Genomic DNA, 12,379 nt, shown 5'->3' with positions numbered 1-12,379 from the left:
AAAGCAGATAGCTCTGGGGGTAGATACAGAGCATACAGACCCTTTAAGAACCATGTATGATACTACCTCACAATATGCTTAGTCTGTGGGTGATTTTTTTGACTCAGGGAAGATGATTTAACCTGATTCTGATATTTCTACATTTAAAATTTATGCTTGAGAACCTCCACTTGTCGCTCAGGGAGGCTTTGGCTGCTCTGAATGAATGTGTACAATCGCAGGGCCAGAGAAATTGTGTAGACTGGATAAATAATATGCAGTGCCGGTGTGTACTGATGTTTTTCCAATACCTAAAGAGGTTTACTAAAAATTTTTTAATAAGGAATGGGATAGACCAGGTGTGCCGTTCTCTTCCCCTCCTATTTTTTAGAAGAATGTTTTCTAATAGTTACCGCCACACGGGACTTCTGGCAGACAGTTCCTAAGGTGGAGAGAAGAGTTTCTACTCTAGCTAAGCGTACCACTACCTCTGGCGTGGACAGTTGTGCTTTTTAGATCCAATGGATAAAAAATGTTTATTCAACAGGGTTTTTATCCTGCAGCCCCTTGCATACATTGCTTCTGTCACTGCTGCTGCGGCGTTCTGGGTTGAGTCTCTTGATGAGGCTTTACAGTTAGCGACTCCATTGGATGAATATATTTGACAAGCTTATGCTAGCCAATTCCTTTGTTTTCTGATGCCTTTGTTCATTTGACTAGACTAACGGCTAAGAATTCTGTTTTTTACTATACTGGCGCGCAGAGCGCTATGACTTATATCATGGTCAGCTGTTGTGACTTTAATAAATAAACTATTTAACTTCCCTTCAAGGGGCAGACCCTATCGGGCCTGGTTTGAAGGAGATTATTGCTTATATCACTGGAGGAAAAGGTCATGCCCTTCCTCAGGATAAGTCCAAATCAAGGGCCAAAAAAGGTCTAATTTTTGCTCAGTCCAAGGTGGTCTGGAGGCAATCGGACCTGGAACAAAGATAAGCAGGCCAAGGAGCCTGCTGCTACCTCTAAGGCAGCATGAAGGAACGGACCCCTATCCGGTAACGGATCCTATAGGGGGCAGACTTTCATTCTTCGCCCAGGCGTGGGCAAGAGATGCCCAGGATCCCTAGGCATTGGAATTTATATCCCAGAGATATCTTCTGGATTTCAAAGATTCCCCCCCCAAAAAAAGGGGAGATTTCGCCTTTCACAATTATCTGCAAACCAGATAAAGAAGGAGGCATTCTTACATTGTGTACGAGATCCATCCAGTTCCAAGAGAGGAACAGGGACAGAGTTTTTACTCAAATCTGTTTGTGGTTCCCAAGGTGAGGGAACCTTCAGACCTATTTTGGATCTAAAGATCTTAAACAAATTCCTCAGAATTCCGTCATTTCAGATGGAAACTATTCGTACCATCTTAACTATGATCCAGGAGAGTCAATAGAGGACTACAATGGATTTGAAGGATGCTTATCCTCACATTGGGATGCATAAAGATCACCTTCGTTTTTTCAGGTTTGCCTTTCTAGACAGGCATTACCAGTTTGTAGCTCTTTCCTTTGGGATATCTACAGCCCCAAGAATCTTTATGGAGGTTCTGGGGTCGCTTTGGCGGTCCTTAGGCCGCGGGGCATAGAAGTGGCCCCTTATTTAGACGACATCCTGATACAGGCGTCAAACATCCAAATTGCCAAGTCTCATACGGACATAGTACTGGCATTTCTGAGATCACATGGGTGGAAAGTGAACAAGGATAGAGTTCTCTATCCCCAATCTCAAGGTTTTCCCTCCTAGGGACTCTGATAGATTCTGTAGAAATGAAAATTTACCTGACGGAGTCCAGGTTGTCAAAGTTTCTAAATTTCTGCCGTGTTTTTCATCCCATCCGCGCCCTTCGGTGGCTCAGTACATGAATGAAATCGGCTTAATGGTAGCGGCAAGGGACATAGTACCGTTTGCACGTCTATATTTCAGACCACTGCAACTATGCATGCTCAGTCAGAGGAACGGGGATTACACAGATTTGTTCCCCTGTTTAACCTGGACCAAGAGACCAGAGATTCTCTTCTCTGGTGACTATATCAGGTCCATCTGTCCAAGGGTATGACATTCCGCAGGTTAGATGGGACAATTGTTACAATAGATGCCAGCCTTTTAGGTTGGGATGCAGTCTGGAACTCCCTGAAGGCTCAGGGATAGTGGACTTAGGAGGAGACCCTCCTTCTAATAAATATTCTGGAACTGGGAGTGATATTCCATGCTCTTCAGACTTGGCCTCAGTTAGCAACTCTGAGGTACATCATACTCAGTCGGACAATATACACGACTGTGGCTTACATCAGCCATCAATGGGGAACAGAAGTTCCCTAGCGATGTTAGAAGTCTTACAATAATTCACTGGACAGAGACTCACTCTTGTCTATCAGCTATCCATATCCCAGGTGTTGAGAACTGGGAGGTGGATTTTCTAAGTCGTCAGACTTTTCTTCCGGGGGAGTGGGATTTCCTCCGGAGGTCAAGACCAAGCAGGAGAGGGCTTTGGTGTTTTTGACAGCGCCTGCGTAGCCACGCAGGACCTGGTATGCAGATCTGGTGGACATGTCATCCTTTCCATCACGGTCTCTGCTTCTGAGACAGGTCCCTCTACCTCAGGGTCCTTTCAACCTTCTAAATAGAATCAATCTGAGATGGACTGCCTGGAGACTGAACGCTTGATGTTATCAAAGCATGGCTTCTCCGAGTCAGCCATTGATACCTTAATACAGACATGAAAGCCTGTCTCTAGGAAAATTGAACATAGATATGGTGTAAATATCTGATTGTTATGAATCCAAGGGTTATTCATGGAGTAAAGTTTGGATTCCCAGGATATTATCTTTTCTCCAAGATGTTTTGGAGAAAAGGGTTGTCAGCTAATTCCTTAAAAGGGACAGATTTTTACTCTGTCTATTTTTTTGCACAAGCGTCTGGCAGGTATTCTAGACGTTCAGGCATTTGGTCAGGCTTTGGTTAGATCCAAGCCTGTGTTTAAAACTGTTGCTCCACCATGGAGCTTAAACCTGGTTCTTAAGGTTCTTCAAGAAGTTCCGTTTGAACCTTTTTTGTTCCATAGATATCAATCTTTATCTTGGAAAGTTCCTTTTGGGTAGCTATTTCCTCGACTCGTAGAGTCTCCAAGTTATCTGTGTTACAATGTGATTCTCCTTATCTAGTCCTTCGTACAGATAAGGTAGTCCTGCGTACCAACCTGGGTTTTTTCCTAAGGTGGTATCTAACAAGAACATCACTCAAGAGATATTTGTTCCATGCTTGTATCCTAATCCTTCCTCAAAGAAGGAACGTCTATTACACAATATTGGACGTGGTTTGTGCTTTAAAGTTTTACTTACAAGCTACTACAGTTTTCATCAAACGTTCAACTTGTTTGTTGTCTATTCTGGACAGAGGAGAGGTCAAAAGACTTCGGCAGCCTCTCTGTCTTTTTGGTTAAAAAGCATAATTCATTTAGCTTATGAGACTGCTGGACAGCAGCCTCCTGAAGGGATTACAGCTCATTCTACTAGAGCTGTGGTTTTCACTTGGGCCTTTTTTAAATGTGGCTTCTGTGGAACAGATTTACAAGACGGAGTCTTGGTCTGCGCTTCATACTTTTTCAAATTTAACAAATTTGATACCTTGCTTCTTCGGAGGCTATTTTTGGGAGAAAGGGTTTCTTACAGGCAGTGGTAACTTCCGTTTAAGTACCTGCCTTGTCCCTCCCATCATCCGTGTACTTTAGCTTTGGTATTGGTATTCCATAAGTAATGGATGATCCGTGGACTGGATACTGGTTAACAAGAGAAAACATAATTTATGCTTACCTGATTTGTTTCTCTTGTAGTGTATCCAGTCCACGGCCCGCCCTGTCACTTTAAGGCAGGTAATTTTTTCATTTGAACTACAGTCACCACTGCACCCTATGGTTTTTTCCTTTCTCTACATGTTTTCGGTCGAATGACTGAATATGGCAGTTAGGGGAGGAGCTATATAGCAGCTTTGCTGTGGGTGGACTCTTGCAACTTTCTGTTGGGAAGGAGAATATATTCCATAAGTAATGGATGATCCGTGGACTGGATACACTACAAGAGAAACAAATCTATCAGGTAAGCATAAATTATGTTCTTATGCAGGTGTAAAAATCTTAGATAAATGCCTCCCAGCATCTGGAAATTCCTTGCATAAAGGGGCAGTAAACTGGAATGTAATATATATATATATATATATATATATATATATATATATATATATATATATGCATACATACATACATACATAAAAAAATCATATCTGCCAAAAGGGCACCTACCTACTTGTGTATTGAGGAGGAAACATTTCTGCATGGTTTTAAATATAGATTTTCTTAAGCATTGTCAAATAATCATAAATACTCTGCTGCATATTGCTAAAAAATTGTTTTTATGGACCCCCTGGCCCCACCACACAACTACCACACTGAAGTCCTACATACTCTGCAAATGAAAGTGATCTGCCGCCTCACTCTGGCACACACTGTACAAACTGAAGTGCCAAGTCTGTCTCACACTGTGCATAGTGGTTTAGTGCACACTCAGAAATTCTCTCAAATGCTAATGCTTTACTCCTTGTAATGACATCAATATCACTCTGCTGTAGCGCCCTCTGGTGTCTGCCAGAATGTAAAAAAAAAAATATATATATTTTTTAATAATAGCTGTGCTTGCCTCATGGGGCCCCCTGGCCCACTGGGCCACTGACAGGAGTCACCCTATTCACCCCCTGATGGCGGCCCTGACACCCTGTCTCTCACCATACATTTTCTGGATGTGATTTGGTTAATTTATAAAATATAATGCAGCAGTGTGCCACAGCAAGGCAGATAAGTCACTAAATCACCATTTGATTTTGCAGAGGTAGGAAAATACCAGGCCAATACAGTGTCCATCATGGTGAGTAGGGAAAAGGGTGGATTGTGAGAGACCCTAGGAGGATGTGAGTGAAATAATTTTAGAGGTAGCAGGTGCAGATGGGTTATCAATGGGGATGTTGAAGTCCCCCAGTATTAGAGCACGTATATTTGTAGAGAGAAAGCGAGGAAGCCAGGCATCAAAGTGTAGAAAGGCAAATAGAAAGAGTAGAAAAGACAATGGGGTAGATTTATTAAGCAGCAGATGCTGCTTCCTACCACCATTATTTCAGCCAAACCTCAGAGAGCCTGGGTTGTGGTGTAAATAGCAGTGGAAGCTAGCTACAAATGACTGCAAAAATTAACACTGTTGAGCTAGACCTACATTTCACCAAGCAAGAGACCTGGCATTATAGGACAGTTGCTAGTCTAGACGACTTCCTGTAAAATGATACAGAATGTTGTACCAATACAAACACATAATAAAAAGACAATGCAATAACACATGAGGCCGGATTTAATAAGCAGTGGATACTGCTTTATCTGCCCGTAGTTTCCGGCTTGGCGGAAACAAAAGTTAAGAAGCAGCAGTCCTAGCCTTTTATGTGGTGGACTGCACGCATCCCAATCAGATACGATCGGGATGATTGACGAATGTGCAGAGGGCAGCCTTGCACAAGAATTTCTTGTGAAATGCTTGTGCAATGTTGAAGCAGCGGTCTTAAGACCGCTGCTTCTTAACTGGATCCACCGCCTCTGAGCGGCGTACAACAATAAACCCGAACGAATACGATCCGGTTGATTGACACCCCCTGCTAGTGGCCGATTGGACGCGAATCTGCAGGGGGAGGCATTGCACAAGCAGTTCACCAGAACTGCTTGTGCAATGCTGAATGCCGACAGCGTATGCTGTCCGCATTCAGCGATGTCTGTCGGACATGATACGCTATAGGGTATCATGTTGGACAGACATTATTAAATCGGCCCCAGAGTGTACAATTTTCCAGTTTACTTCTATTATCAAATTAACAAATTTGTCTTGGTAGACTTTGTAGCTCAGGAGCGAGTACGTATTGAGCATTGTTTGGAAGATAGTGTTTGCAACAATCTTTGTAACAATGTTATTTATCTATTACCCAAGAGATGTACATTCTTGAGCCTACCCAAGTATGCTATAGTGGAAAGGAGCTACGTTTTAATAACGCATTCCAAGAGAAAGAGGTACATTTGATAGTAAAAATAAATTGTAAAGTTTATTTCAGACTGCGTGCCCATTAAGATCCATATTATAACCCTCATGTTTATGTTGCACAATCAAACCCGCACCGAACCTGCTTTGTTTGAATAAGACAACCATATATTATTTGGATGTGATTTGGTTAATTTATCAAATATAACGCAGCAGTGTGCCACAGCAAGGCAGATAAGTCACTAAATTACCATTTGATTTTGATCTTTTGAAATGGAGGCATATTGGGAATTCACAGTCACTGTTAAAAGCTGAGCATTTTCAGTGCTCTGTGGGTGGGTCGTCACACTATTCAATAGTCGCCCCTTAGGGGAGAAGATATAAAAAAACCAGAAGGATGGAATTAAAGTGACTATTGCACAGATGAGCAGGTTTCTGCCGCTGGATCAGTGGAAAGCACTGGCAGGGTCCCACTCTGGGGATGCTCTTAGCAACATCACATGCTCGCTAGTCACTGCTGTAGCCACAGGTGCACAGGGGGAGCAACTATACAGTTTGAAAGAATCAAGTAAAAAAAAAAGCCCAGGCTCAGTTTTAATGTATTGAGAGAGAATATTTAGGCAACAAGTACCTCTGTATTTAAACTTGCTGCTAATTATGTCACAGATGGAAATCTTAGACTTATCACAGATTCATCTACAGTTTTTGAATATAACCTTTATCATTCTTTCAAGGTTCTTTGGGTATAAAATGACTTATAATAATGATTTTGACTAATATGATTTTTGATGTGTAACTTTTATGCCTAACCTTATCACAACCGCAGGGCTTTTCATGCATACTGCGCTGTATAGCGCGATGATTTAGAGGGGATAATGGGAGGGGGAAAGTCATTCGGTAGACAATCTTAAACAAATGACACAATAGAAGCTTATTTTTCTTTTTTTTTCTAGTGAGGATGTGGAGATTTTATGATCATTTTCCTGCTTAGCTCCTGCCTTAAACTTATTGTGATGTGATTATGGGAGATGCAAGGGGACATTAAAAAGATTACTGTTTGGAGGCAGCAGGCTATGTGTGTTATAGTGCTCATTCATCTTCTCTTCTGTTTTGGGTGAAGAATTCGATCCAACAAGAAGATGCTGTTATTAGTTGGAGGATTGCCCCCAGGACCAGACCGGTTGCCCAGTAATCTGGTACAGTACTATGATGATGAAAAGAAGACCTGGAAAATACTGACAAGTAAGTTTTTAACTTGCTTTTTACATGCAGTTATTCTGGTGCATGTAAATTAGATTTTGTGTTTGTTACAAATGCATATTTATATTGATTGGCTTCTATTTAAGCAGGGCAGAAAGCCAAGAAGGTATGGGGCCATCATGGGGTCCGAATTATCGCCGGAAACAGCAGTTATGAAGACCGCTGCTCCATAACTGGTCCACCTGCTCTGAGGCTGCGGACATCAATCCGCCCGATCCTATACGATCGGGCTGATTGACACCCCCTGCTAGCGGCCAATTGTCCGTAAATCTGCAGGGGGCGACATTGCACAAGCAGTTCCCAAGAACTGCTTGTGCAATGATAAATGCCGACAGCGTATGCTGTCGGCATTCATCGATGTCTGTCGGACATGATCCACTGAGCGGATCATGTCGGACAGACAGATGATAAATCGCCCCCCTAGAATTCTAGTTCTGTCTCTCTCTTTTTGTTTGCATGTGTATGCGTATGTGTGTATGTTTTGTTTTTATGTTTGTATATGTGTGTCTGTTTCTGTATGTGTATGTATGTATGTGTGTGTGTGTGTTTTTGTGTCTGTGCGTATGTATGTCTGTATATGTGTGTGTACATGTATATATGTGTGTGTGGGGTTGTGCGTGTTTGTATGTGCGTGTGTATGTTTGTGTGTATGTATGTGAGTGTGTGTATTTGCGAATGTATATGTGTGTGTGTCTGTGCCTGTTTGTGTGCATGTATATTTATGTGTATGTGTCTGTGTGTATGTATGCGTGTTTATGTGTGTAGGTTTGTGTGTCTGTGCATATGTATGTATGTATATGTGTATGGGTAGTATTCATGTATGTACAAGTTTGTGTATGTATGTATGTATGTATGTGTGTGTGTGTGTGTGTGTGTAGGTATGTGTGTGCATGTGTATGTATGTATATATATATGGTGGTTGTGTGTGTCTGTAAGTATGTATATGTGTGTGTTTGTGGGTATGTGTGTGTATGTATATACTCTTGTCTGGCTTCTAAAAGTTTTTGCCTATCTTTTCAATATCCTTGGTGACTTAAATTTTGAACTAAATTTGCCTTTAAGTATGGCTGAAATATTGTTGACAGCTCTGCCTATAAAGCGGATAGGCCTGTTTCATATTCCTTATGTCTCTGCTTGTGAACTTGAAGAAGTCAGCCTCTAGCATCAACATGAGATTACAATTATTATTGCTGAGACTCATAAAATTAAAATATTTTTTTTATTATCACCTTTTATAAATTCAGAAGAGCATATTGTTTTTAATGGGTAATTCTCATGAGCTCAGTTTTAAGAAACTTGAGATAATAATGTAATAAAGGTGTATGCTTTCCAAACATTTTATTTTACTTGAAGCGAGTTATAAAGAACCATTTAGCAAACAACGTAACATAGATGTGCTAACTAATATGGAATAATATTTTAACAGAACTTATTTTATGCATTTGTGTCATTATCAATATTAAGCACAAGTCTTTTGAAACTCAGCATTGTCAGTGACTACTGACTTGGCTCAAGGGGGTTGGGCAACCTTGATTAATGTCTTAGGCTTGGTTCAGCAAGTGGTGCAATTCACAACATCAGTCATGGTCAGCTTGTCTCTCCTCTTCCCAAACATATGAGCACTGGTGAACTCCCTCATATTTCTCTGCAGTAAGATGTTTACAGTAACTTCCTATCCACCTTTTACCATGATGAGAGTGATTATGAAGATGATGATGATTTTTATTATTGTTATCTTGTAAAGAAGCACAGATCACACAGCAAAACAGATATAGTGGATTACATTTTAATGCTGAAGTGAAAATGGAGTCATTGATGGTACTGATAGATTGATTCAGCCAATGAGGAGTGGAGGCTGACTTGTGGTTGGTAAGAAGGCCAGCAGACAGGCAGTTATAGTAGTTAAAGGGACACTAAACCCAAAAATTTTCTTTCATGATTCAGCTAGAGAATACAATTTCAAACAACTTTCCAATTTACTTCTATTATCTAATTTGCTTCATTCTTTAGATATTCTTCGTTGAAGAAATAGTCGTGCACATGGGTGAGCCAATCAAACGAGGCATCTATGTGCAACCACCAATCAGCAACTACTGAGCCTATCTAGATATGCTTTTCAGCAGAGGATATCAAGAGAATGAAGCAATTTAGATAATAGAAGTAAATTAGAAAGTTGTTTAAAATCACATACTCTTTCTAAATCATGAAAGAAAAAAATTTGGGTTTCATGACCCTTTAAGGCAACACATGATGGGTTATGAACTGGATGTTTTTAATGGTTTGTGACTGACAGCTTTTGGAGAAATTCTTTAGAGGATGTTGTCAGCAGCTAATCGTGTTGGGTAATCAAATATGACACCATAATCAAATATGACACCATAAAACATAAATGGGGAATTAGAGTGGTGAATGCATTATCAGTAAAAGAGGTTTGATGTTAGGATGTGGTTATTGATAAGGCAAAACAGCAGGAACATTGTATAGAGATATTGAATTTTAGGTATTAAAAAGAAATCTTGTTTTTAAGATACTAAACCCTGCAAGAGTTTATTATCAAATCTAGTGAATTAAAGTGAATTAAGTTGACCCAGAATTGAGTGATGTACTAAAAAGTAATTTGTAGTTTGTGATTTTCTCATCCTAGTTTTTTATAGAGGAGAACCCAATGTAATTCATAGTAAGTGACTGCTAAGTGGGAAATTTTACCCATATGATATCATTTTGTATTTTTTTGATGGAAACTGTGGCTTCTCTCGTCTAGTTTTGGCTTTTTTTCTTCCAATTTTAAGGAGCTTCCTGCACGTTTATCTAGATTGTTTTAATGATGCCATTTCATACTTCATTCTTCTTACATTACTGGGAAAGTGCCTGCCCCTAGTTTCCATTTTTTTTAATTTTTTTTTAAGTTTTCAAAAAAGCTTTATTCATAACAAACAAAAGTACACGTCATAAAATGTATACACCATAGCATACCTCAGAAATATTATAATACAATATGTTGTTGAGTAAATTAATTATAAAGATAAACCCCTCTATTAAATGCTAGAGAACATGGGACAATTAATACATAGTGATATCAATCTGCAATTTATACTCAAAGATGGGGGCCATTATTTAATAACACATTGTCTAGTTCGTGTACTTCCTTCTGAACCCCAGATTAGCACTTCAGACCACTCATGGATCTAATATAGAAATACTTATAAACAGTTTTGGGGGTATACAAGGGTAAGATTTAACACAACAAATTAAAGACAAAACAACACAGAAGAACTTGTGTCGAGAGACACAACTAACCAGAAAAGATGTCATTTGTGTAATTAGATGTACCGACAGCTATTGTATTCCCGTATAAAAAGCAAGGTGCAGCCAATCAAACAATATATATATATCCTTAGAGACATTTGAGCGAGCTACACCACAAGGTTATCTAGGCCATTTTAATGGAAGTAGAAAGGCAAAGTAGTTATGTCTTGGAATGTCAAAACCCTACATCACTTAGGTGGATTAGATATAATACTGTATCAAAGGTATTGTTCAGTTGCCCAACAAAATAAATAGATAGTGTATTGCAATCATAGAGGGAGAATTTGATGTTAAGGCTGCTGGGAATATATATGAACAGACAAATGGCGATATCCCAACTATAAAATATATACATGTCCCCCACCTGCTACCGCGGCCGCCGGCCGCGAGTGAGGTAATACAGTGTGTTTGATATGCCCACCATTAAAGCCATCTGCAACCCAAAAGTTATAACCTAAGAAAACGTTAGCCTCCCTCTGCCTACAATCAGCCTCCCATGACCAGGGCCTCCGGAGAGTAATAATGGAGTTAACGGTACAGGAACTACATGGTAACTCAGCAAATCATACATATTTCGGACATACATATAATATTTTAAAGCATCAAATCAAGCGGTGATAACTAAACTAAACAGGGCGGCAAACCTTATAATTGAGTCCTTACGATAGTCCCAAGCAAAGTTTATTGATAAATGTGCAATAGAGGAGTATCATCCACCCCCAGAGTAAATCAGCTTGCCGTATGGAGCATAAACATCTCTAAAGCCGGTAAATTGGCAGGACTGCATTTCTCCCCTCTGCAATTTAAGGTAATTGGTAGCAATAGAGCCGGGGGATAATGTGGGGTAGTTCTTAGTCCCGGGAGGGCTGTACCAGAGGGCATGATCCCTCGCCGGCCGCACACTGTCTAAAGTACAATCCGGAGCCGCGGTAAAGGTAGGTGAGCTTAGTGTCCCCAAATATGCGTCTATCTCCAGGTTCCCCCAGAGACCACATGGCTTCCACGGCAGCCCTTGTCCGCAATCCAGCTAATTCCATGGGGACTTCAATCCCAGAGGTAAAAAGAGGCTTTCGCTGCCTACTTGCAATAACTTTCAGGTATGCAAGGTCCGGTTTCTCCATCTGGGGATAGATCAAAGTGGCTCCAGGCGCCATCTTAGATAAAGTGGTGTTATTTCTCCTGTGCAACAGACCCGTGTTTAGTGAGAAGCCAGTCTCTTGTAAGTGATTCTGGTATGGCATTTCCTCTGCTCTGCGTTCCCGCCGCAGCGTAGTATGCTGCTTGTCTTCCCCAGGCTTTATATATACATTTGGCTCACCCATCACAGGTTGTTGTAGCACCGGCTCAGCAATTTTAGAAACTTCTAGTCTCTCCATTAGGTTCAGTATGTCCTGCTCCGAGGGGGCTTTATCTATGAGTGCTTGCATCAGAGCTTCCAGCTTAGCTAAGCGAGGGCCCCAGGCTGCAGAAAGGTCATTAACTCCCATTATAGCCGGCAGATGTCTGCGACTGCACTCACTGTATAATTACAATGCCCACAGCGGTATGCCGATGCTTAGTTAGAAAGTTTGCTGATTGCGATAACAATGCTGTAGGTACTTGGATTAACCAGTTCTGGCTAGACACCCCTGGGATCCAGGGGGGGGAACGCTGCCTGTAAGATCGCCGCCGCTACAGGCCTCAATCGTTCAATTCCGCCTCCAGGATCATAAACACAGCAACTA

The 12,379-nt window shown here is 40.9% G+C and overlaps 1 protein-coding gene across 1 annotated transcript in view; it reads left to right on the top strand.

Annotated features, from left to right (window-relative positions):
* KLHL14 (kelch like family member 14) overlaps positions 1 to 12,379 on the top strand; it is a 219,496-nt gene that overhangs the window by 92,147 nt on the left and 114,970 nt on the right. Inside the window, exon 3 of the mRNA XM_053715007.1 lies at positions 7,210 to 7,331. Coding sequence (XP_053570982.1) covers positions 7,210 to 7,331 — 122 coding nt within the window. The remainder of the gene's footprint in view (positions 1 to 7,209; positions 7,332 to 12,379) is intronic.

The sequence above is a fragment of the Bombina bombina genome, chromosome 5 (genome assembly GCF_027579735.1).
Source record: "Bombina bombina isolate aBomBom1 chromosome 5, aBomBom1.pri, whole genome shotgun sequence".
Taxonomy (NCBI): domain Eukaryota; kingdom Metazoa; phylum Chordata; class Amphibia; order Anura; family Bombinatoridae; genus Bombina; species Bombina bombina.
The sequence above is the reverse complement of the archived record's forward strand: the minus strand, read 5'-3'. Positions and strand labels throughout refer to the sequence as shown.